Consider the following 25,825-nt stretch of genomic DNA (forward strand, 5'->3'; position numbering starts at 1 on the left):
TGTTGTGTATGCGCAGGTCGATCACGGTAGGTTGGTTGAACGAAAAATAGATCTTCGGTCAAAAAAGGTTGGGCACCTCTGCTCTACAGAATGCACTGCACGAAAAAAAAAACCATTCATAGTAAAGTAAAAAAAAAAAAGTAAATTGAAATCCATTTGGAGACAAGTTCAGATGATCTTATCCAAAAATAACTAGTTAGCATCTCCATTTAAACCGGTGGTGTTGAGACTTTGAGGGGCCACATATGCAAAAAATAATCAAAGGAGGCAAGGGCTGGTTTGCCAGCTTTCATTTAACAATAAAACAACTCATCAATGTGTAGGTAAAAGACATGTTAAGCTGTTATTTATTTGTTTTTGTTTTTTTTACATTTTATGCAGTTGGCAGGGGGCAACAAAGTAATAAAGCAAAACATTCATGATTTTTCAAGATTTTGGCAATGCCCGCCGGTGTCCCCATTGATTGATGACTCATTGATGACTCTGATCTCTCAATTCCTTTTTTTTTCCATCATGAAAAAAAAAGGAATTGAGAGATCAGAACAAACTTCCTGCCTGCCTTGCCACTCAATATAGAAGTACTGGAATACAATGCAGGCACAGGCCATGTCAAATGTTAGTTTAGTCTGTGCTGCGAGCTGCAAAAAATAAAGTAGTTAAATAGTTTGGACACCGCCCCCCCCCCCCCCCCCCCCAAAAAAAACAATAGAAATTGAGAATCCTTTGAAATCATAACATGAATCCTACGTACCGGTCATGAATTTTGACATGCTTATTGGTTGTGCCAATGCCGATGTTTCACGCACCAGTGCTACAAATAAACAAAAATAGTGTTGAATAAAAACAGTGGAGCTAAAGTTAAAAAAATGTCCAGTAGAGATTCTGATTGTCTGGTAACTTTAGAGAGTCACCATTTACCACCCTCATTGGCTGGTGATCAGAAAAGTTCATTTTAATTCCTGGGTGTACATATCAACTACAGGTACCTGAAAACAAGATTAAAACCAGCCTAAAAGGTATTGACATGTTTAACTACATGTGGAATTAATTGCTGCTGGGAAAAAAAACTAACAAACACAAAAACTTTCTGACTTCCGGGTTGAGTGAACGCTGGCGCGTTTTGGCTGCCGCTGCTCAACCCGTATTGTTTTGTGTTTTTTGTTATTGTAAAGTGTCCTTGGGTGTCTTGAAAGGCGCTTATAAACAAAATGTATTATTATTATTATTATAAAAACAGAATAACAGGTATGTCCTTATAATCACAAAATCCACATTGATTAACTTGAACATGAATTTCATGTCACAGTTTTTAAAAATAGTGACAAAAGGCACCGTCAGTGTCGTCATTGTTGGGTGCACACCACCTCTGAGAAGAAAAGAAATTAGTGGCTGAAAAGTCTTTAAAAGTCATCAAATCACACCATTTTTAATATGATTTTCAACATTGGAGGTGTCAACAGTCGTTTGTCACGTTTCTGAAATACTGTTGATGATTCATTCAATAGAAAACCTTTTTACATCCCGTCATATCAAGCTTCGATTCTCGATACATTTGATGTGACTTGTAAGATGACTTGATTCTTGTAGTGTTACCATTTCATTCTAGTCATACGTTCTAGGAACTTCTTTCTCTGTCCTTTACACAAACACAATATCATGACAAACAACCAGGTCAATTCGACAAAACATCGGGGACAAACTCATAGTGAGATGAAACGGTCATGCGTCAAGCAAAAAATAGGGCTAGGTTCCATTTAGCAGGATGTTTCACAAATTCTTGCTTCGCTTCAGGACTGAGTGCAAAAGTGTTGGCTCATGCTAGCAGGTGCTAATTTGTTGGAGCTGGACAAAACTTTGCCCACAGGTCAATCTCCATCTTAGTCAGCATCTTTCCATTTCTTCTGGTCCACAACCGGTTTCTCCTCAAAGCAGTTTTTGAAGAAGGTAACCACCGAGTTGAGCATGTAGCGCTGGCTCTTGACAGACACAAGATTGTGTCCTTCATCTGGAAAGATCTGGGTAACGACATTTTGAGAACACGTTTTACAACATCATTTGCGAAATCCACAAACATTACCTTTGTAAGACGGACTCCCTATGGATACAAAATATGGAAAAGGGCAACCGACGTGTCAAGTCTCAGTGGGTCGAACTTCATCGGTGCACTCTCTCAATCATTTGGGAGAAATAAAGGCTTATTTTTCTATGTCATCATTATTATTATTATTCAATAGATTCAGGTTTGGCAGGTGTGCAACTGAAAGGAATTCCCTTCACAGTTTGAACTTTTCACATCCACCTTCTCAATTAACCTTTGCAGAAGAAGTTTGAAGGAGTCATCAGGATCAGCCAGCGTGACAAAGGGGAATGAGAAGCAGCCCTTTGACACGTGTGCAATCATGTTCCCTCATCTTAGATTTTATTTTCTTTTTTTAAATCCAAGCAAAAGTGCACGAGTCATTTGTATTTCTGCAACGCTAGCTTTTCACTCTGTCAGGATCATGAATCAGCCCTGGGACACTAAATTGGTGTGTCGGTTCATTGGATCATTGGCGAGTGCAAGCTTCAACGTCATATATCAAACACCCCAAAGAATATTTAATATTTCTTCCACAATCATCAAACACGGTGAAAATAAAGCACGCTGTCTAGTTGATCAGTTTTGGTTGTTGCTTGAAGTTTAACTTAGTTCAGTCGCAAAAAGGTGAACGGCAGCAATTATCTTGCCCAAAGTTTGTTATACCTAGTGCCCCGTCGCACCTTTTGGACAATTAAATTCTGATAAAGATTTATATCTTAGTGTGTTTAAAGTCCTATACTCCAGCGGTCCCCAACCCTTTTTGCCCCACGAACCGGTTTCATGTCAGACAATATTTTCAGGTACCGGCATTTAAGGTGTGATGGATAAATACAACAAAATAGTATGATATGACCTGCATGAAAACTGTGGTATTTTCTAGACATAATAAGAAACAGGAATCATGACACGAGGAACATCCTATCTGGCCGCAACAGTCTTTGGTCGCTATGGTGACGTTTAACGTTTGCCTTCAAAATAGGATACACTGCAAATACAAATTGCATGAAAAATATGACTCACTACCGCCGCATATTATGCAGAGTGGTCTAGGTGTGTGGGAATCTCCCGTTGAGATCAATCCATATTTGAAATACTGTCAATTAAAACCCCTTAGGCTGAGGGCAACTTTGCCGAAAACGCCTGACAAAAGGTGCATCCAAAATAAATTTGTAGCTGTTCTTGAACCGTTTGGAGTATGAGCATAGTTTTGGTCTCTTTTTGAAATATTCAAAATGTTATCATTTTGAATATTTCTCCCAAACAGTCAGAATCTGTGTAAGTGCTCCTGTCACTGAACTATGGATGTTTGAAAACAGAACAAAAAAAAGGCCAATGTTATGTTCGTCTTATTTTTTTTCACAAAATCTGCCTTGAAAATGAATTTAGAATGTTGATTCGGATTTGAAAACACTACAGGATCAAAGCTTGAGGTCTCCCCAAGTTCCAGTTCAAATTTGACAATTGTAAAACGTTGGTCCACCATTCAAATCTCCAGAAACTCAGCTTTTAAAAGATGTATAACATGTTTACACATGTACTCAGCTGACGACGTGCATCACCGATTTGTTTTGACAGATGACGGAGGGCCCCTCGGTGGGCCGTCTCACTTTTTCTTGAAAGTCTTAGGCTCCTCCTCTGTTTCCTGGCTGGGCCTTTTCCCCTTCCCAAAGACGTTTGTTTTTTCCTACCGTATTTTCCACACTAATAGATGCACTGGATTATGAAGCACACCTTCAATGAATGGCCTATTTTGTCTTTTTTGTCATACATTGGGCATTATAAGACGCAATCTACAATGCATCCACTAGATGGAGCTACGCTCAAGGAAATGCCAACAGAACGATCAGATGCCAGTAAAACTTATTTAATAAAGCAGCGACACGGTTCACTGAACCAACAGCAAGTTATAACATTGACTCGTTAACGTTTAATTCTCTTGCCGCTGCTCTATTTCCATGTTCAACTGCGTAACCGATTGCCTTAAGTTTGAACTCTGCATTGTCAGCATGTCTCCAGCAAGGAGCCATTTTGGGGTCGAACCATACACAAGGCGCATCGGATTCTAAGGCGCTCCTGGGTTTCATTTTAGCGGTAACCTATCACGTGACTGAGAAGCGTGATTTGACCTGCATCGAGAGTGACACACTGTAGACGGCTGTAACAAAGAATCTGGTAATTTTTCAAAATAAAACATCTTTCAGATTGTGAAATAAATAAAACGCAAGTAATGTAAGTTATTTGTTCTTTCTGTGTGGCCGCGTACCAAATGACCCACGGACAGGGGGTTGGGGACCACCACTATACTCTGCAGGAACAACATCTTGTTTAAAAATGTTTTGAACAAAAAGCTTTAAAAATGTTTTGGAATTATTGTGGCTTATTTCCTAATGTTACGTTTCACCCCAAGATGCTACTTTGTACAACTGACATGGACCATGGGGTCAATTGGAACTTTTCATTCCTTGTAATTGACATTATGTTATGCTATTGCTATTTGTTGTGTCCAGGCATTTTCCAAGCCATTCATTAATACTCTTGAAGCTAGTTTGCATAGCACTTTGAACATCCTAACAGGGCAAAGTTAGACACACAAATATCCATCCATCCATCTTCTACCGCTTATCCGGGGCCGGGTCGCGGGGGCAACAGATTTAGCAGGGAAGCCCAGACTTCCCTCTCCCTAGCTACTTCTTCCAGCTCTCCCCGGGGGTTCCCGAGGCGTTCCCAGACCAGCTGGGTGACATAGTCTCTCCAGCGTGTCCTGGGTCTTCCCCGGGGTCTCCTCCCGGTGGGACATGCCCTGAACACCTCACCAGGGAGGCGCTCAGGAGGCATCCGAATCAGATGCCCAAGTCACCTCATCTGGCTCCTCTCGACACACAAATATCAAAAATGTGAAATTGTCCCTGATCTTTCCTACCTCGTACGAGGCTCACAGTTGAATTTGACAGTCAAAAAGTCTTACATTCAGTATAAAGGCATCATACCAAATATTAGTAGAAATACAATATCAACAAATTTCATTGTTAATGGAGAGAAGCTAAGTCACCTGAAGAGTGTAGTTAATATTAAATGCAGACAGAAGTTTGATCAACTCGGCAGAGTGCTGGAAATGAACAGAAGCTGAAAAACATAAAAAGAAAAATTGATTGAACAAATACACAAGTAATCATAATTTGACACCTGACAACAGTTACAATAGTGAGATAAAGACAAAAGAGAATCAAAACAAAACGAAAAACGGTGTTGGTTATTTACATTAGTGCAGTTACATCACTTCCAGTTAAAGTACGTATGCCATTCCAAGCGTTGTAGGGAGCTGACTGCTGTCGCACTTTAGCCTAGCATTTGGCAGCTCAACTTCAATACGCAAAAAAAAAAACACCCAGTCTGGAGAAATGGATTTTTAGACCACAGGTGCGCAATGCCCCATAAAATAAAAGGCCCAGTGTGTTCAGATGGCATTTGAGGGATGCGAAATGTACGAGTGAGTGGAAGGATGTAGACATTGAATGTAGAAAGCCTGCTTGCATGCCTCCAACTCTTCTAAAGCTAAACTACGTGTATAATTTAATCAATGCCCACTGTGGATTACTTCTTTTACAACCAGAGGTGCAGATTTACATTTGCACTGAGAATATTAACTGAGCCATCAGAATGTCTTTTTGTCAAAGTGGTCCATGGTGCAGAAAATGATTGGAAAACATTGCCTGAGAGAACTTCACCACATCAGCTGATTGTGTGGCACTTGTTTTATAAGGCTTGAGATCTTGAGTGACCCTAACTAACCCATCATGGCAAAACTGTTTCATAAAAGGTTTAATGTGACGCAGAAAAATATGAATTATGTGTTGTTTTTTGTTGCTGTAACCCTTAAGCAAGTGATATTTGAATACTTGTTAACTTTTATTTTGATAGCGGCGCGGACACCCGCAGTGACTCCTCTTGTTTTATGTTGAGAGGGAAGAAATTTCATCTGTGCTGTATGTTACACATACAGTACATTTGACAATAAAGTTTATCCAATCCAATCCAATACATGTGGATAGACACTAAAACAATAGAATACTATATTTTGTCTCAAACCCTTTTGCTCTCTTATCTTTTATTTAAATGTTTGGATTTCAAATGTATTTAATTTTTTTTTATTATTATAATTGTAAGAATTCTGGAGTCCCCTGTGAACAGATCAACTCCAGTTGGAGGAATGTGGAATCATAGTGAAAGTGAACCTGAAAATGAAACTGTAACATAAGGAATCATCACCGAAATATGGTCTTGAACTGAACACCGATAGAGACACATCGTCAAACAATTAGCTCGTAATCATGACACCTTTATGAAACAAATATGGTCAGCACCATGACGCAATTATAAAATAGCCGATACCAGATTGACAAATCCAGTGTTTTTCAATCTTTTTTGAGCCAAGGCACATTTCTTTCATTGAAAAAATCCCGCGGCACACCACTCCCTAAAAATGTGAAGATAGCTTATTTTGAAAATTAAGTGTTATATTGTTACGATAAGCGTTTTTTTTTTTTACATTTTTTAAAAAATAATGCAATATTATAACACATTGAATAGGAGTCAAACCAATATTTGGTGCATTCATTTTAATGGCAAATAAAATATAGTCAATTAGAAGTTTAACTTACGATATCCTTTATTTGTCCTGCAATGGGGAAATTTACAGTCAGAGTTCAGAAAGGAAACCACAAGGTTAGGGAGAGGGGGAAAAAAACACGCTTGAACTATCCTCTTCTGACGATAATTTAAGTCCAGGATAAAAAAAAAAAAGACCCTAGCACATAAATAAGCATATGACAGTTACAACAAGTCACAAGACATAACATGTAATGAGGGGGAGGATGAATGGGAAGGGGGGGGGGGGGTGACCCCTTGCTCAGAGTCGAATTTTTTCTGTGTGACAGCCGGTTCTTTTTCTCCCAGTAGTTTGCGCTCTCCCGCAATATTGTACCAATCCCTTTTCCCATCTTGAGTTTGTATAATTCCAACATCATTCAAATGACTTTTCTCCTGAATGTGTCGCTTGAGGTTGAGCAAACCTTTCTATATTCAAAAAAGAAAATATCTCACCCAGTTTCACTGCTTGTTCTTCTATTTGGGCATACTCCGGCAGCCATTCCAACTTAAAAGAACCGCAGTTCATTCTTATTTTGGTTTGGGGAATCGACGTATCATATTCACTGCCCAGTCGTTTCGCCATGGTGAAGGATTAGCATTAGCGTTACTTATCGCCGCCGCACTGTTATTGTCATGGAGCAGAGAACATGTGCAAGTACTATCAATGACGTGATTGGCTGCATGGCGTCATTGCATCGTATGGTGTGATTGGCTGGACACCTGTCACTCACTGAATTACACAGCAAATTGATACAGAAAAAAAGTTATACCGTATACAGTATCTGATTCATTTGCAGTGCGTTCACTGCGCTGGATAGGTTTTCTTGTGCACCGAGAGTGTGCGACCAGTGCACAGTTGCGCAGCTTAGAGGGAACATTGGTGACGTTGCATCTCCGGTAAAAGTAAATCCAAATGAAAGAGAGCTTTCATTGTACAGTATTGGCTCGCGCCGGAAACTTCGCTTGTGTCGAAGCATAAGGCTATTAGCTAGCTGCTGCTGCTACCTACTGGTATGGAAGAGTACTACACGATTACAATGTCAGGCCATAGACTGCACAGGCATACTGTACATATTGGATAATTTCCCACGGCACACCTGACAATATCTCGCGGGACACCAGTGTGCCGCGGCACAGGGTTTGAAAAACACTGGACTAATCAGAGAAAGTGGGTTGTCCCAGATTTCAGAATATAATCCTGCATTTTACTCATTGTTAACCAGTCTGTGCATGGATTTTTCTACTTGGTAGAATAAATCCTTTGCGATCAGCCCATCGCAGACAATAGTGTCTTTCTTTTTCCTTATAGATTTCTTTCTTGACTCAAGACACGAGGGGACTTTTGTAATTGACGGACACCACAGGAACTTATCCTTTTGCTTCAAGCTCCAGAATTTGAATTAAAGTTTTGGACACTGAGGATAGGTGCCCCACCTTCAGCCCACTCTTCGTGATGTTCCCGACATGAATATGAGTGGTTTGCGTTACGGGTTTAGTCGTGGATCAAATAAACCCTTTCATGCCCCCTGTAACATAACATGATAAGCTGTCCACTGTAGTAATCGCTGTCCCTGAAACGGTCAACTGATATCACACGGCATCACTGCATTTACATATACAATTACCAAGTCAAGTCAATTTTCCATCATATGCCCCCTTTCGATAATTAATGTTTTAGAATTTGCATGAAACATTAATTTGTTTCAATACGGGACATTCAGCCCGCCCTACTCACCGCCTGAAAACTTCAAGATGATTATTCGATTTTTGATATGTAAGCCAATATAAGTAGAGATTTCTTTCCATCTTTGAACACACACATTGATACAACACAGATGAGCCAAATGAAGAAGGCACCAGCCTAACTCTCTGAAGCAGTTTGGGTTCAGCAAGTCCGAATGCAACGTAAAGCATGCACAATCCTTCCAGAGTCACAGCTGCTTCTGCAGCTTTACTCACCATCTGCTGTGCCATGGATAAGAAGAAATTTCAATTGAGCCGGTCCTGTGAAGTTACCAAGTAGACTTGAAACCTGCCAGCGACAACACATAGTAAAACGTTTGAAACATGGCGATGAATGGAGAATTTCAGCTTTGAGATTCCACAAAAATGATTTTCCTCGTGCGTCTTCCAGACATTTAAATAGAGTACGGCAGTTGACCTAATGGTAAAAATGGGTTGAAATAAGAGGTTTCGCATTCATCTTTGCGATATACAATTTCTATTTTGCCCCTCAAACGAATGCATTGAAATGCAAAACCGAGAATGGGCAGGTATTTATGAGGCAAAATGCAGAGCTACAGAATGCTATGGAATCACTGAGTAAACGCTAGCTTCTTACGGCCGTCACTCATCAAGATTGTTCCGAATATTTAAAAAAAAATCATCCGAGTGGCCACTGCGACTGAAAGCTTGTTTTGCCTCTGCTGCTTTGATACGGGACTCAGATGGCGGGGAGTGCGGCAGCCTCTCTGTGTGTCCCTCATAACCAATCAGGGGAAAGGGCCCGTCTCGTGTGTGTGAGCCCATCAGTCGAATTGAAGCACATTAGCGTGGCGCTACTATCAGTAGGATGCTTCAATACTGGAAACATTCAATAGCTCCGGCCCAACATGAAACCACCCCATTCTATTGTTGTATTTTTATTATTTAATAAAACCCTTGCTTCAAGTCCATGCGAATCACCAGCAAAAAAAAAAAAAAAAAAAAGAGTTATTCTGAGCCTTGGTGCAGTAAATGTAACCCTAAGTTGACTGCAGTAAAGGTCTGACAAAGCATCTCCAGAGAGGCAAGTCCGAATTTGGTCAACCCTATCAACTGATAACTTGTTCAGTTGATAACTGCCATCACTCTAGTATTCATTTCTTTCTCATTAATATGTCTAACACCACAACTAAAGTCTTGTGCGACTTTCTTGGGTCATTTCCAGACAGGGGACACCCAATCGCAGATCAAATTAGACAGGGTGTATGTATTTGTATGTGTGTGTGTGTATATGTGTGTGTGTTTTATTTTTTATGGAATTACACAATGCTGCACTGAATAAAAGCAATCCATTTCTCAGAAAAAAAATGTACACTATTGTCCAACCTGGTACTTGAGATCTTCTTTAGGCGGAAATCCAAAATATTTCTCAGTGAGAGCTGAACCTGTAAAAAGATAAAAAGGAAAACTGCTATTTGGGATGTATTGTGAGCAGGAGTATTATTCTTGATGGTATTTTTTTTCTTCCATCATGAATTCGTCTCGAGTAGACTCACGGACACAGCAACAATTATCCGTTGATGATTAATAATGCCTCTTTATTCATCCATTTTCAACACCGCTTATCCTGAAAAGGGGCCGCGGGGAGTTGCTGGAGCCAATCCCAGCTGACGTCGGGCAGAAGACAGACTACAACCTGAACTGGTCGCCAGCCAGTCGCACATAGAGAGACAAACAACCATTCACACGCACATCCACACTGTCAATGAGTGGGAGCTGATCCCACGTCGCCCGCACACAAGTCAGACGAGTGAGTGTACCATGACACAATCAGCGACCATGCCTCTTTATATGTATTTAAATGACATGACTGGGGGACTGGTTGGACTGTAAAATTGTAGTATATGGCATCTATTGTACGTAAGAAAGTAATATTAACCCTTTCATGCACCCTGTAACCTGATAACATGATAAGCTGCCCACTGTAGTAACCGCTATCCCTAAAAGGGTTAATCATGATTATTTCATCCCCTGTGTAAGCCTTGAAATCCTACCATGAAATCTCCAGTTTGCGATCGGAGCGACTGCTATGCCGCAGCTGAAAGTTGAGCTGTCGGAGAGTAATAGGATTGACGTAAGAAAGCCCCCGTATGCCTGAAAAGGACAATAACAAAAATATTAATAGTATACATCATCATTTGTATGGAGCACCTTAATGAGAAACAATGAAAGAAACTGTACTCCAGTGGACCGCCACTATTTGCAGGGGATGGGGAATGGGCCTGATCGCGAGTATTTTCGTGAAAAGTCGATGCTCTCCTGAGAGTGATTGTGTTTGCCTCTATCAATAGTTTCAATCCTAACAGTTTTTTAACAGTTTTCAGATGATGATGATGAAGATAATTAATTTGTGAAGCAGAGTTGCACGGTGTAAACAATGAACATTCACCTGGACAGCAAAGCGCAGGCGTCACATCGATGGCGCCGATGCTACGGGGACAGTCTATAGTAGTGGGAAAGTCTGCTGCTTCGTAACTGACACAAAAAACCTGGATCCATGTTATGACAACACCAACCAATGTTACTGCGAAGTTCCGCCAAGCGGTTGTGACGGAATCCACTGGTCTTGTTGGCGTATATTGTCCTAGTTTCACAAAACTATAGCGAGCCAAAGTCAACATGTCACTGTGACAGGATCTCTCTCCTGCTGACTGTCAATTACAAATCCGACACAGCCTGATTTTAGGTTGCAATTAGATGAGCAGGTGTGTTAAGGCAGAACATTTTTTCTGCGGATACTTGGAGGATAGGTTCCCAAAACATAACCTTCGAATAGCTGAATTTGCGAATGCCAAACTGCAAATATGCAGTGGTCCACTGTAAACGTATTTGTGGATTACCTTTCCATAAACTGCAACTTTATTCCCATCAATATATGGGAGCTTGATGAGGTGTCTGAGGGCATAGCAGGAAACATAGCTAAGTATGATTTTTCAAATCTGCTATGTAATAAAGTACAGTATTTTCTGCATTATAAGGCACTTCGGATATAAGGTGCGCCTTCATTGAATGGCCTATTTTAAAACTGTTTTCATATTTGGGGCGCACTGCATTAAATGGCGCATAGAATAAAAGCTACAATAGTAGCTGCAATTGCGCTATGCATTCACGAGATCGTGATATGCTAAAGGGAATACAATACAATTCAATACAGCGTTATTTATATCGAGCCAAGCCATGCAGAACTGGTCACAAACATGGACATGAAACATATAAATACAATTGGCATTACACAACAATAAATGAAAGACAAAAGTTATGATAATTGATTCAACAAAAAGGCACACAAACCTCATGGGCTCACATCCCCAAGGGTCTAAATATCCTGAGAAGTCTTGCTTGTCTCCTTCTTCCTTTGTTTAGTCAGTAGTTAACTGTGATTTTGGAATTATCTTCGTTTCATAATGGCTAAGCATAGCTCACAAAGTAGTTGTCTGTAGTTGTGTGTTGGTGAATGCACATGTCAATTAGTGTCGGGCAGAACCCTTTTAGGTTACATTTGGTTCCTGCTAATAATCACCACTAGATGGCAAAGGAACATTAACAGGGAAATAACTCAATTGGTAATATAAAGAGAGTTACAGTCTCTTTATATTAAGCGCATCGGATTATAGGGCGCACTGTCGGCTTTTGAGAAAATTGAATGCTTTTAGGTGTGCCTTATAGTGGAGAAAATGCAGTCGTTTTTATCTGATTAAATCAATTAATTAAATAAACAATTATTTGTTTGTTTTGTTGACATGTTGGCATTCAGTCTGGCAATCTGCATCTTTTAACAGTATTTCAAGACAATGTGGTTTGCTTGGAATATATATTTAATGTATGCAGTACTGCTCAGGCCTGCCAGTAAATATACAGGCACGACATTCTTTATTTGAATTGGTGCCTCACTGCACATGTGTCGTTTCTTGACGACAGAGCTTGTTGGTTGAAGCTAACATACATGGTGCCAACCATTTTAAGAGGGAAGAGACCGAACATTCGTTCTATAAAGATGATTAAATCACTCAACTGAGATCTACAATTAATTTGTAATTGATTATTTATGATTGACTTCCAAGACAGAAGAATAAGAATCAGAAATAGCTGTATTATCGACCTCACTTGGCCCTACTGATGGAATATATACAAATAATAAAAACCCAACAAACCCACTCTACAATTGTGATCTGATCTGCAACATCAACAGTGCCCAGTCGCTGGTGGACTTCATGCAGGACCCTCTGCCCCTGGAAGCTGCTGCCTCGACCGTCCAGACGAGCCACGATGATGTTTTCTGAACTGACAAGCACTGAATCCCAATTCATGCTGAAGCGGTCACTCACAGTCTGACCACCGGGGGTGCTGCGGCTACAAAAGCATAACGTTACATCTCAATGGAAATGTCTTTCGAATCAGAATTTTTCTCCATTTTCATTTCCAGGAATCTTTCAGAAGAGCCAATCAACAAATTATTTTTGAATGTCTATATTTACACCTTACAGAATAATGAGAAGTGGATGCTCATATGTTTCATCAAAATCGTTAGGGACGGTTAACTCCACATGAAGAGCTGCAAAGAAAGGAAAACAGCAAAGTCATATAATTTTGCTCAGTGGATGTGTGGTTTGCCTGCAAACACTGCTTAACTTAGGTGCAATGGCTTGCATTTCTATCCTGTTTATTGCGTCGGCAGTCAAAACGGCATGCGAAAAAATCAATTGGCTATCGACTCAACATAGACAAACTGCAGGTTATTTTTACGTCGCAAGACAAACAAATTGAACTGTGATTCCAGACGGTCTGGGTCTGACACAATCACGTTACTGAGGCTGTCCATGTAATCATGGATAATTTATGAATTTTTGTTTATTGAAGCCCAAAAGAGTCAAAATTAAATAAATGAAAACAACAGTCAGAAATAAATTACATATGGATACAACAAACACAAATATATATGTTAAATTAAGAAATATATTCATACTATTTTGTAGTATCTGATTATAATTTTATTCTAATCAAATATGTCATCATGATTGCTTTAACCCTTTCAGGGACAGCGGCTACTTCAGTGCATAGCCTACCATGTTATCAGGTTACAGGGTGCATGAAAGGGTTAACAATGTCATATATTTTATTTCATAATGTCCTTTTCCACAATGACTTTTTTATTTCATGATGCTTTTTTTCAAATGACGTGAGCATTCAAATGACCTGAGACATAGCCAAGCTAAGTGATTGGCTGATCCTTGACAACGACATGAGCAACAGCATTTGCAGTATCAAAGGGTGGAGACTCATCACGAATGAGGAAGAGAAGTCGGTCTCAGAGTCATTACGAAAAGTAAAGTAAAGCCTTTCTCTCAGCCTGAGAGAATTGCAGCAGCAGGGTGTATTTTTGATGATTTGGTGTCTGGAAGTTCACATAAAAATTCTGCATCGACGAGACCAAATGCTAACACTGCTGACAACACTCTGAGGTCCAAAGCACTAACGTTGATTGACATACCTCGTTATTCTCATTTAAAATAAAATGTTGATATGAAATAAAAAGAGCTATTGTGGAAAAAAAACATTATGAATTAAAAATTGACTTTGTAAAATGCTTGTATTTTCTAAAATCTTGGGGAAAAAAGTAATTCTTTAGTATGACACTGTTAGAATAAACGTTATGGAATATTTAATAATAATACAATTATCATGATGAGACATATTTCAAAACAATATTTCCTTATTTTACACTTCAAAGGCCATCTATATTTGCCTTTTTATTTCTTTAATTTGGACTCTTTTGTGCTTCACTAATAGTTACGTCTGTTATTTTAGACTAATTTTATTTGGACCTTTAATTTTTGTTTTTAAAAACTTGACAGTATGGTGTTATAAGTGAAGTACGAATTGGTGAATGTTTGTCACAAGATAAATAAGAAAAACAAAACAAAACATCAGACTCTGGTTAGATTGACGAATTATTGATGACAATGTCTCAAACTATTGAGTAAGGTGGCCAGATGGTGAGTCCTTTCCCCAATAAGGCCGCAAATGCGCTGAAACCTGTGGTACCAGGAACAGAATTAGAAATATTTATATTTAAATTAGATTCGCTCAACTTCAATAAATGCATTGAAAAACGTGAATTTCAACGACATAAAGTGAATTTGTATTCAGTTCAGTTTGAACAATTGCATTGAAAAACTGAATCTATATTCGTCCAATTTCAATTTCATTCTATTAGTTCGGAAGCGAAGTCCAATAAACTTGACACTGAATATAATTATTTAAAAAACAATTAAAAATATATGAGCTGTGTTCCAGTCTCTCTGAAACTGTATTTGACCCTCACTGAAAATGTAACTCAATACACAGTATATTTACGATCAGTTGTCTAAGTTCAGATTCAAATTAGTTGTGCCAGAGATCCAGGTAATTTAGAAATAGCAGTCGATCGATCACAGATATCTCCACTTTGGCCAATCAACACTTTAGTTTTTTTTTTTTTTTTTTAAGCATCGAATCTCCTAAGCAACTCCTAATGCCGACAATTCGTATGCAACGTGTACTTTCAACACATGGGTATATTATTGTGATCATACCAACATTGTCGATTTCTACAGTGCGCCTCTCTCGCTTTGGTAATTTTCGGTTGGCCAGAGAATGTTGGAATACTGTGTTCTTCTCCAGAGTCGTGTAGTCTGTTGGTGACAGTTGCAGGCAAATAGTTGGATAGAGCAAAAGACAAAGACAGGTGTGGTGCAAATAAAGCATTAAGTAGATTAAAAATTGCTCAAGTCATATATTTACAAGTAATACGTACTGTACAAGAGACAAGCTCCGGCCCACTGCTTCACCAAAAGTTGGGGGACACCCTGAACCGGTTGCCAGCCAATCACAGGGCACACAGAACGACCAACCATCCATGCTAACACTCACACCTCGGGACAATTTTAGAGCGTTCAATCAGCCTGCCATGCATGTTTTTGGAATGTGCGAGGAAACCGGAGTGCCCGGAGAAAACCCACGCAGGCCTGGGGAGAACATGCAAACTCCACACAGGAAGGCCGTGTTACGTTCCGAACGAAGCGAGGATGTCACGCTTCGTTCGAAGAAAAATAATGTTTTCGGATCCCAAAATAGCAGACCCCAACAAGAACTCCGTACAAAAAATCATGTTTATTACAAAAATTGCACCGTAAGAAAGAGGAAATCGCTGGTCAAAAGTGAGGACCAGGAAAAAAACACAAAAAAACCCCAGATAACAAAAAGCGCTTGCACGAAAGGCAAAGATAATAATAAACTGGAGACTATTAAAGCAAAAACGGTACTATACAAAGAGAACCGACGTCTAGAACAAGAGCAACACTCACGAAAACGAGAACGAGAGCAAGAATAACACACGGGCAATAGCAGTGGCACGGCATACAATTCTCCGGCAACGAAAAGTCAGAAGGACGGTCCGAATATACAAGGTGCATAATGACAGATTGGCAACAGGTGTGCAGCCAGCAGAATGCTCAGCCCGCCACCTGCTGCCGAAACTGGAACATGACGGGCCGGAGCTGGAATTGAACCCAGTACCTCTGCACTGTGAGGTCGACACGCTGAACACTGGCCCACCGGGCCACCACGACAATGTATCCAAGTGCTCTAATTTTCTCTATGCTTCATGTTTATGCCTCATAGTTTTTTTTTTTGTTCCATGCTAGTCGTATCCATCCATCCATCTTCTACCGGGTCGCGGAGGCAGCAGCTTTAGCAGGGAAGCCCAGACTTCCCTCTCCCAAGCTACTTCTTCCAGCTCTCCCCGGCCAACTGGGTGACATAGTATCTCCAGCGTGTCCTGGGTCATCCTCTGGGTTTCCTCCCGGTGGGACATGCCCGGAAAACCTCACCGGGGAGGTTCTCTAAGGGAGAGCCCGTACACCTTGCAGAGAAAACTCATTTTGGCCGCTGGTATCCGGGATCTCGTTCTTTCGGTCACGACCCACAGTTCGTAACCATTGATGAGGGTTGGAACGTAGATCGACCGGTAAATTGAGAGCTTTACCCTTTGGCTCAGCTCCTTCTTTACCACGTCAGACCGATACAACGTCCGCATCACAGCAGACGCTGCACCGATCCGCCTGTCGATCTCTCGCTCCCTCCTGCAATCACTCGTGAACAATACCCCAAGATACTTAAACTCCTCCACTTGGGGCAAGAGAGGGCACTCCACCTTTTTCCGACTGAGGACCATTGTTTCAGATTTGGAGGTACTGATTCATCCCAACCGCTTCACACTCGGCTGCGAAACGCTCCAGTGAGAGTTGGAGAGTCCTGCTTGAAGGAGCCAACAGTACCACAGAATCTGTAAAAGGCAGAGATGCAATACTGAGGCCACCAAAACGGACCCCCTCAACGCTTCAGCTGCGCCTAGAAATTCTGTCCATAAAGGTTATGAACAGAATCGGCGACAAAGGGCAGCCTTGGCACAGTCCTACCCTCACTGAAAACAATTCTGACTTACTGCTGGCAATGCGAACCAAACTCTGACATCGGTGGTATAGTGACCAAACAGCCCGTATCAGGGGGTTCGGTACCCCATACCCACGAAGCACCCCCCACAGAACTCCCCGAGGGACACGGTCAAACATCTTCTCCAAGTCCACAAAACACATGTAGACTGGTTGGGCGAATTCTCACATACCCTCGAGGACCCTGCTAAGGGTGTAGAGCTGGTCCACTGTTCCACGGCCGCGACGAAAACCACACTGCTCCTCCTCAATCTGAGGCTCAACTTCCTGACGGACCCTCCTCTCCAGCACCCCTGAATAGACCTTACCAGGGAGGCTGAGGAGTGTGATCCCTCTGTAGTTGGAACACACCCTCCGGTCCCCCTTTTTAAAAAGAGGGACCACCACCCCGGTCTGCCAGTCCAGAGGCACTCTCCCCGCTGACCACGCGATGTTGCAGAGGCGTGTCAACCAGGTCAGCCCCACAACATCCAGAGCCTTGAGGAACTCCGGGCGGATCTCATCCACTCCTGGGGCCTTGCCACCAAGGAGCTTTTTAACCACATCGGTGACTTCGACCACAGAGATAGGAGAGCCCACTTCAGAGTCCCCAGACTCTGCTTCCTCCAAGGAAGGCGTGCTGGTGGAGTTGAGGAGGTCTTCGAAGTTCTCTGTCCACCGGCTCACAACGTCCCGAGTCGAGGTCAGCAGCACCCCACTGTACACAGTGTTAGTGGTGCACTGTTTCGCCCTCCTGAGACGTCGGATGGTGGACCAGAATTTCCTCAAAGCCATCCGGAAGTCGGCTTCCATGGCCTCACCAAACTCTTCCCACAAACAAGTTTGTGCCTCGGCGACCACCGAAGCTGCATTCCGCTTGGCCAGTTGATACCCATCAGCTGCCTCTGGGGTTCCACAGGCCATAAAGGCCCGATAGGACTCCTTCAGCTTGATGGCATCCACCAGCGAGTATGGGGGTTGCCGCCACGACAGGCACCAACCCCCTTACGGCCACAACTCAGATTGGCCGCCTCAACAACAGAGGCACGGAACATGGTCCACTCGGGCTCAATGTCCCCCGCCTCCCCCGGGATATGGGAAAAGCTCTGTCGGAGGTGGGAGTTGAAACTCCTTCTGACGGGATTTCGCCAGACCCTCCCAGCAAACCCTCGCAATACATTTGGGTCTTCCAGGTCGGACCGGCATCTTCCCCCACGATCGGCGCCTAGTCACCACCAGGTGGTGATCAGTTGACAGCTCCGCCCCTCTCTTCACCCGAGTGTCCAAAACATGCGGCCGCAAATCCGATGATACAACCACAAAGTCAACCATCGAACTGCGGCCAAGGGTGTCCTGGTGCCGAGTGCACATTTGGCCACCCTTATGTTTGAACAAGGTGTTCGTTATGGACAATCCGTGACGAGCACAGAAGTCCAATAACAAAACACCACTCGAGTTCTGATCGGGAGGCCGTTCCTCCCAATCACGCCCCTCCAGGTCTCACTGCCATTGCCCACGTGAGCATTAAAGTACCCCAACAGAACAAGGGAGTCCCCAGCAGGAGTACTCTCCAGCACACCCTCCAAGGACTCCAAAAAGGGTGGGTACGCTGAGCTGCTGTTGGGTGCGTACGCAGAAACAACAGTCAGGACCCATCCCCCCACCCGAAGGCGAAGGGAGGCGCCTTCGGGCGGGGGTCTCGTCTACCGGTGTAAACCCCAATGTACAGGCACTGAGCCGGGGGGCAATGAGTATGTCCACACCTGGTCTGCACCTCTCACCGTGAGCAACTCCAGAGTGGAAGAGAGTCCAATCCCTCTCGAGAGAACTGGTACCCGAACCCAGGCTGTGTGTGGAGGCAAGTCCGACTATATCCAGTCGGAACTTCTCTGCCTCACACACCAGCTCGGGCTCCTTCCCTGCCAGAGAGGTGACATTCCATGTCCCAAGAGCTAGCTTCTGTAGCTGAGGATCGCACTGCCAGGGTCCCCGCCTTTGGCTGCCGCACAGCTCAAGTAGTATTTTTATTGATAATTATCGTCTCGGTTTGTATTATATGTGCTTTGGGTGTTCTTGTCTTATGACAAGCACAATTATTTTATTTTGTCCTTGCATTTGCAAGCGTTTTTGGTTTATCTCGTGATTTCCTGATTAATTGGGACCAGCCTCCTTCGTTGTACTTTGTTGGGCTTGCGCATTTTTTGGAACTATAAAACTTTTTTTTTGTTGTCAATCCTTATCTGGGTCTACGTTTTGAAGATTCAAATTCTGTCCGGAGAACTCCAGACTACCTTGACAGCACTACCTTGTTACCTTACCTTGTATTAAAAAACAGATTGAATTAACACTGAACGATTTTTAACTTTTATACAGGATTGTATTGTTTTTAAATCTGTGCCTCTCCCTGGGGGCAAATCTCACCCTTTCCATGAAACCTCTGGATGTGATAACGAATTTCAGCACAATTCACTTCTCACTTGATAGGCAAGCGGACTGAATAATTTTTTTCCAAACAAGCAACAAGTACATTTTCCATAGTCTGGCGCCTTTCTGTACCCCCCAATGGAGACTGCATATAGTATGCAAACTTAAGTCTTAAACCCGGTGTCAAAAGCATGAAAGGAACGGAAATTCCCCAAAAACTTATAGGTTCCTTTTCCTGCCTGATTTCTTACCTTTCATTTTATTTAATCTGTGCAGCGTCGTTTGGGGTATTCCAGGGCCTGGGGAAATTAAAAAAAGAATGGGAAAATGGTCACTTGTGGAATTCAATAAACTGAAGTGAGCTTTATTGAGCTACATTATGAAAACCTTGAATTATTTCCCTTCAGCGTGGCTTTGTAAAACTGACCGACTGTAAGAGTGTGGAGCTTGTATTCATTTCCAGTTCACATAGTCAGGTACTCAAATGAACACACTATTAAGAATAAGGCCTATCAATATAATGGATATATGTTGTAAAGTCGGAGACAGATGTGAATGGAGTCAAAAGGCTTTTCGAAATGTTTCAGTCCCTAGCACCTGACCTTGGCAACAGGAGGGAGAGGATCGATACAAACGGTCATTAATTTTTGGCCTGCCCAGTTCCCAATCAGGGAAATGCCGTTTGTACCCTACCTACTCCCAAAGGGATGGTTAATTGTCCCAAGGCTTCAAGACATTGGACTGGTTGCTGGAGATACGCGATTTACAGCAACCTCACGATTTATCAGTCCCATGGGCCACCAGGTTCTTGTCAATATTTTGTGATTCTGTTGCCGTTGATGAAAGTACAGCATTACTTTGGATTGGACTACAGCAGGCATAAAATCAAATATGTAAACATTTGAGCCAATTGAGATTGATACTTACTACTGCCCATAATAAAGAATGGTGATGGGACAAGTCAGACTGCTGAAAATGTTGTCCCCTGATAGTTGAATAGACATGCTGTTGAACTTGTGGTGTGTTAGTCATGTCAGGTGACATGTTTGTGACACATGAAAAAAAATAAATTACAGACAGAATACAAAGAATTCTGAAGACATACCTCTACATTTGAGAAGAACATGCTGATAGTTTGTGCTGAGCACTGCATCATAGTAAGTGCATTGTGACTTGAAGAGGTCACAAGTGAGGCATTCTTTATGGAACGGCTCCACGGCGAAGACCCTTGTTAAGAAGAATGGCATGCGGCTGTGAATACTGTATTTTCTACTGGACATTATATTCAAGTGAGGCAGGGGTCACCAGCATGGTGCCCGCGGACCTCATGATTAGCCCGTGGCCTCTTCTAAAAATGGCTCACCAGTGATGTGGCATTGTCATTTCCTCGGAATGTTGTAGAAGTGATCATTTGAAATGTAACCACTTGCAGACATCATATAAGTAAAATGCTGCTTGGAAATATTTGTTTCTTACGTTGGTTTAATTGTTGTTAGAAATTATTAACATGATCGGAATTTACACATGGGTGAATATCATTATCCGATAATAACATCATTTGTGCAAATTAACAAATTAGAAGGTTGTATAAAAGTGACAGCCCTTTGCATTAATCAGGACCCAAGAGGTAGCTCTCAGTTTCAAAAAAGTTGGTGAGCCCCGATGAAAGGTATCAGCAACTAACACAACTATAAATGCAAACAAACACTGCTCAGAAAGCTCGGGAAACTCGACTTTCGATTGAAATCTTTTGACGGCACGTCAGAGTCTACAATGTTTCAGTAGTTTTTGCACAACTTTTTGCTCCATGCATCAATAAATGAACTCCCAAGGACATCCACTTCCCGTAGTACGTCTTCAGTTGCACTTCATTTGCCCCGTCAGTTTGCGCCGTTAAAACATCCTATTCACAAAAGCTATTGCGCTCATGAAAATACCAGCACAAACAAGCCCACAAACTTTGACAGCTGAGTGCAGTTTGCCATTAATTTCCCCCTGGATGCCAAAAGCCACGCATGGCAAAGTATAAATTCTGGCTTTGCACCAAGAACACTGTGGCAGATGTTGATGAAATAGTTGTCCCACGCAAGCTTTAATTTACGGCACCCCCTAATGGCCGTATTTCATGGCAGGATTTATTTTCCCCCTTTGTGCGGGGGGGGGGGGGGGGGGCGTTTTGGGTGGAAAATTTGGACATGTACTCAGTATATCGTAGCATTCGCGCATGACCAGCAACGGATGCATTTTGTGACCTAAATGCACATGTCCATAGTGGGGGCTCAGAATAATGGCCCCTCAAGTAAAAACCCTCAGTCACAACACTGTGAAGATTGCAGTCATTACGAGTATGGTGGGGAGTTAGTCAAACATGAAGGGACTATATGCACACACCACTTTCACATTTGGGCTTCAGAGGCATGCTAATAATGAGAAGCATATCGGGGATATACCATTAATGTAAAAACAATTTTTAATGTTTTTCACAAGACAGCGACGATGTACGACAAACTGAAAGATGAGGATAAATGTTCCCTGGGACCTTTCTCATGGATCAGCTGGCATCGCCTCTCTACAGCTGGGTGCCTCGCATGGACCCAGAGGAGAGTGCGGCTTCGTGACTCACTTGGGAGCCGAGAAAGGAGAAAAAATGATAAAGCCACACAGACTACCTGTGCAATCGTTAAATTGTCTCGTCGATTGTACAGTATAGACTTCAACTCCTTTTTTTTCTCTTTTTTTTTCCAGTGCCGGCTCACTGGTGTTCAAAGGAAAAGCTGAACATGATTGAGGCCACAACACAGAGTTGGCTTGAAGAGCTATTCCTTTATCTTTTCATCAGGCTATTGAATAGACATACCTGAAAATCTCAACTCACCCCACTCACCCATTTTTGATATGCTTATATTTATACTTTATCATTTTATAATTTATATTTATTTCATATACTTTTTGTTCTTCTACTTCTCCCTTTCATAATTTCGCTGCTGTAAATTGGGAATTTCTCCATTGTTAGACACATAAAGTTTTTCTTATCTTAAAAGTCACAACTTCGGAGAACATTTTCACCTTGAAAAGCACCAGCACCGAGCTGTAAAATATACCTATTACAAAAACTCACGTTCACACAATTATAAAGAGTGTGTTTATTTTTCCTCCATCCTGGTTTATCCTCCTCCTCCGAGGGGGGTGGGTTTGGGTGGGGGGAGGATATATATATAAAGCTGTATTATATTGTATTCACTTTAGCGTTGTGCCATCTAGTGGATGCATAGTGTAACTGGCGCCACTACTGTAGCTTCTGTTCTATTCGCCTTATAATGTGTTGCACCCTATATATGAAAAACAGTTTTAAAATAGGTCATTCATTGAAGGTGCGCCTTATAATCCGAAGCACCTTATCGTGCAGAAAATATGGTATATTCATTGGATTCAATGTGGAGCAGCTCATGACATATTGCCGGTAGAAAATATGAAATTCTGTTTATTCCAAGCAACCAGGATGGAGGAATATATATATATATATATATATATATATATATACAGTATATACACACATGCACACATACGTACACACACCCTGATGATGTCAAATACACATGAATTTTGTCATTCAGCTTCTTATTTGAGAACCTCAAGTTGTGCAATGTTTTACTGAAACATTGAGCAGCTGAACATACACATTCAAAAGTTTAGAGGTCAAATTAAATTCACCTGTAAAGGTTATAGTGCATTTTTGGGTGATCCTGAAATTTCCAGAGAAGCCGAATACCGTGAACTTTTTGCGACCAGTCAGAGGTGTCCAATCCATTTAGCTGAGCTCCTTTTACTCCTTTTTTGATTAGAAGCACCTGTGGCTAAAGCCAAACTGTAAAAATATTTTGGCAATAATGTCATCATAAAAATTGTTTTAGTTTAATATTTGTATATTCCCTTCATGTCCAAAATGGCTGTTTGCTGTTATATTTGGTAATCTTTCACCTGTTAAATAAATGCCTTTAGTGTCCCTGGCTTGAAGCAAAATAATTCTGATTGGATACCTGTATAACTGTTGTTGTGCTGTGCCGGTCTCTTTACTTAGGAAATAACTGAAAAACAAATTGTACATATGTTTTACCAGAACATATTTCTCATGCTATTACATTATGTTGTCTTTTGATAACTCTCCTTACACAGATTTGGTGCTCTCATCATAGCCCAGAATTTGAGAGACCTCCCAGCTCCCAGAGGTCAAGGGAAGAAGTTTGACGTCGTCTCCCTTGAACGAGAAGCAAAAGGAATTCATGGCAGGGCAAACACAAAAAACAAAACGTGACCTAACATCATGCTAAGTCAATGTAGTATTTTGATCCTAAAATGGATTATTTCTGTCATCAATATTTCTAAGAGTAAAATTGTTTCTAAATCCAAACAAATCAGAGGCCAACCACTGTTTCATAACTGAACGCGTTCCACCTCTGACATTTGATTTAACACAAGGCAGAAAGAAGCAGAACTGAAGTGACTGCATTTTGTTTCAAGCTATGTCAGTTGTACTTGGTTGGAGATCATGGTCACGTGGCGGAATGCTCCAAGTACAATGTGTTGTAGCGGCAATGTCGTGAAGAATATTGTACAGTCTTTGGAAAACATCGGCTCTTCATTCTACGGAAAACACAGTAAACAAAGATGCATTCTTACAAGGACACAAATACAGTATTTTCAGTGAATGTAAAACAAAGGACAATGCATTTAAATACCATATTTTCTATACTATAAGGCACTTCAGATTATAAGGTGCTCCGTCAATAAATGTCCTGTTTTAAAACTGGTTTCATATATAGGGTGCACTGCATTATATGGCGCATACAATAGTGGCTGTGGTTGAGAAATGCATCCACTAGATGGTGCTATGCTCAAGGGAATACAATTAGCTTTATTACAATACAATACAATACATGCTGATTTATATAGCGCTTTCACAACAGCAGCAGCTGTAACAAAGCGCTTAACAAAACAGTTAACATAAAGTAAAATAATAAACACAACACATAACATAAAACACGGACAGTCCTGCAGTCCTAACCACTTTTCCGTCACACGCTTTGTTGTTTGAAGCAGTTTGAGATGAAAGAGGAGAGAATCAAAGTGTCCTTTAACCAGTGGATCAGAGACGTCATGCTCAAAATGTGCACACGTTGGCTACAAGCTAAGTTTCAAAGTCAACAAGAAGCTGTAGCATCCATTGACGAAAAAAGAGATTGGTTCACTTCTCCTGTCCCATGGAAATCCATTTCAATTCCAAGCGGCGACTCTCGGTTCCAAATACGCATCGGCGCTCTGCGCCAACGCTCCTCTCTCCTCATCCTCAACTTCAGCAGCCATCCATCCAGCCGCACCAACGCCGACTGTCCAACAGCGCCGACATCTCCACTGAACAAAACGGGGTTGTGAAAAATGCTGCCCATTACAGGGGCAAAAAACACAAGCGCCTCAGGTATGTCCAACACCGACAGTCAATGGCGCCGACATTCCTCCCAATCAAAATCTGTGCTCGTACAGGCGTGCTGCCAAGAAGGCGCAACCACCAAGCACAGATACTTCTCCTTTGACGAATGTCGGATAGGGTTATGACCATCACTTTTAGCTAACTTTGGCAAACTGGAAGAGTAGCTGTGTGAGTTCGATGACAGAATGATTAAAGCCTTTGAATGGTTGATGGGCAAAGTCAAACTATTTTACCACTTACCACTTATTGATCGATCTTTCACAACCGCTGAAGCTGTAACACCGAGAACTGGTCACAAACACGGAAATTATGAAGACAATTTATTCAACAAAAAGGCACACAAATTTCGTGGGCTCACATCCACAGGGGGCTGAATATCCTTTGCAGTTTTGCTTGATTCATTCTTCCTTCGTTTAGTCAGTAATTAACTATGCTTTTACATAGATACAACTTTCAGATGGCCGCTTGTGCGCCAGTGTGTTCGGCGACGCTCCTGCCATTTCGGGTTTTTTTACTTTTCGCAATGCTTGTTACCTCCCAAACAGCGTCTCGGTTGGTTTATGATCGCCGATCGTTGTTATTGATTCAACAACACGTCGGAGATTCGGCCGCGTTTTGGCAAGACGGTGGTGAAAAGACACTACCTCCGTTCTTGGCTAACCTGCCGGCTAATCTCTTCCGCGTTCGCTCGCCCCCTTCACAGAAGCGCCGCCGCGGCAAACGTAGCGGTCAGCTCGTGAAGCTCGGGATCTGAGACACACTTCGATCGCTCCGGCGTGGTGTGCCCTCGACCCCGTCGCCTCGTGCTTGCTAACAGTCGTTGGCTCTCCCATCGCGCCACGGCATTTCTACCCTCCACGCCTTTCTCGGGGAGGAATCCAGCGAAAGCTTTTGAGGGAATTCCCCCGGGCTCGGCGATCGGAAGAGGCAATCCCTCCCGTTGCTACTCCCACAAGG

At 42.0% G+C, this 25,825-nt stretch overlaps 1 protein-coding gene across 1 annotated transcript in view; it reads right to left on the bottom strand.

Annotated features, from left to right (window-relative positions):
- Positions 1 to 1,399: 1,399 nt before the first annotated feature.
- Positions 1,400 to 25,825, bottom strand: part of LOC147197835 (inactive dipeptidyl peptidase 10-like) — a 116,078-nt gene continuing 91,652 nt past the window's right edge. Inside the window, exons 13-26 of the mRNA XM_086124006.1 lie at positions 23,917 to 24,024; positions 23,553 to 23,638; positions 23,421 to 23,468; positions 20,489 to 20,610; positions 19,635 to 19,682; positions 15,064 to 15,162; positions 12,974 to 13,043; positions 12,647 to 12,841; positions 11,332 to 11,386; positions 10,486 to 10,585; positions 9,818 to 9,876; positions 8,687 to 8,759; positions 5,130 to 5,203; positions 1,400 to 2,015 (exon numbers count right to left, since the gene is read on the bottom strand). Coding sequence (XP_085980132.1) covers positions 1,878 to 2,015; positions 5,130 to 5,203; positions 8,687 to 8,759; positions 9,818 to 9,876; positions 10,486 to 10,585; positions 11,332 to 11,386; positions 12,647 to 12,841; positions 12,974 to 13,043; positions 15,064 to 15,162; positions 19,635 to 19,682; positions 20,489 to 20,610; positions 23,421 to 23,468; positions 23,553 to 23,638; positions 23,917 to 24,024 — 1,275 coding nt within the window. The 3' untranslated portion in view covers positions 1,400 to 1,877. The remainder of the gene's footprint in view (positions 2,016 to 5,129; positions 5,204 to 8,686; positions 8,760 to 9,817; positions 9,877 to 10,485; positions 10,586 to 11,331; positions 11,387 to 12,646; positions 12,842 to 12,973; positions 13,044 to 15,063; positions 15,163 to 19,634; positions 19,683 to 20,488; positions 20,611 to 23,420; positions 23,469 to 23,552; positions 23,639 to 23,916; positions 24,025 to 25,825) is intronic.

This window comes from Hippocampus guttulatus, chromosome 11 (genome assembly GCF_054856545.1).
Source record: "Hippocampus guttulatus isolate MCC_2025c chromosome 11, RoL_Hgut_1.0, whole genome shotgun sequence".
Taxonomy (NCBI): Eukaryota; Metazoa; Chordata; class Actinopteri; order Syngnathiformes; family Syngnathidae; genus Hippocampus; species Hippocampus guttulatus.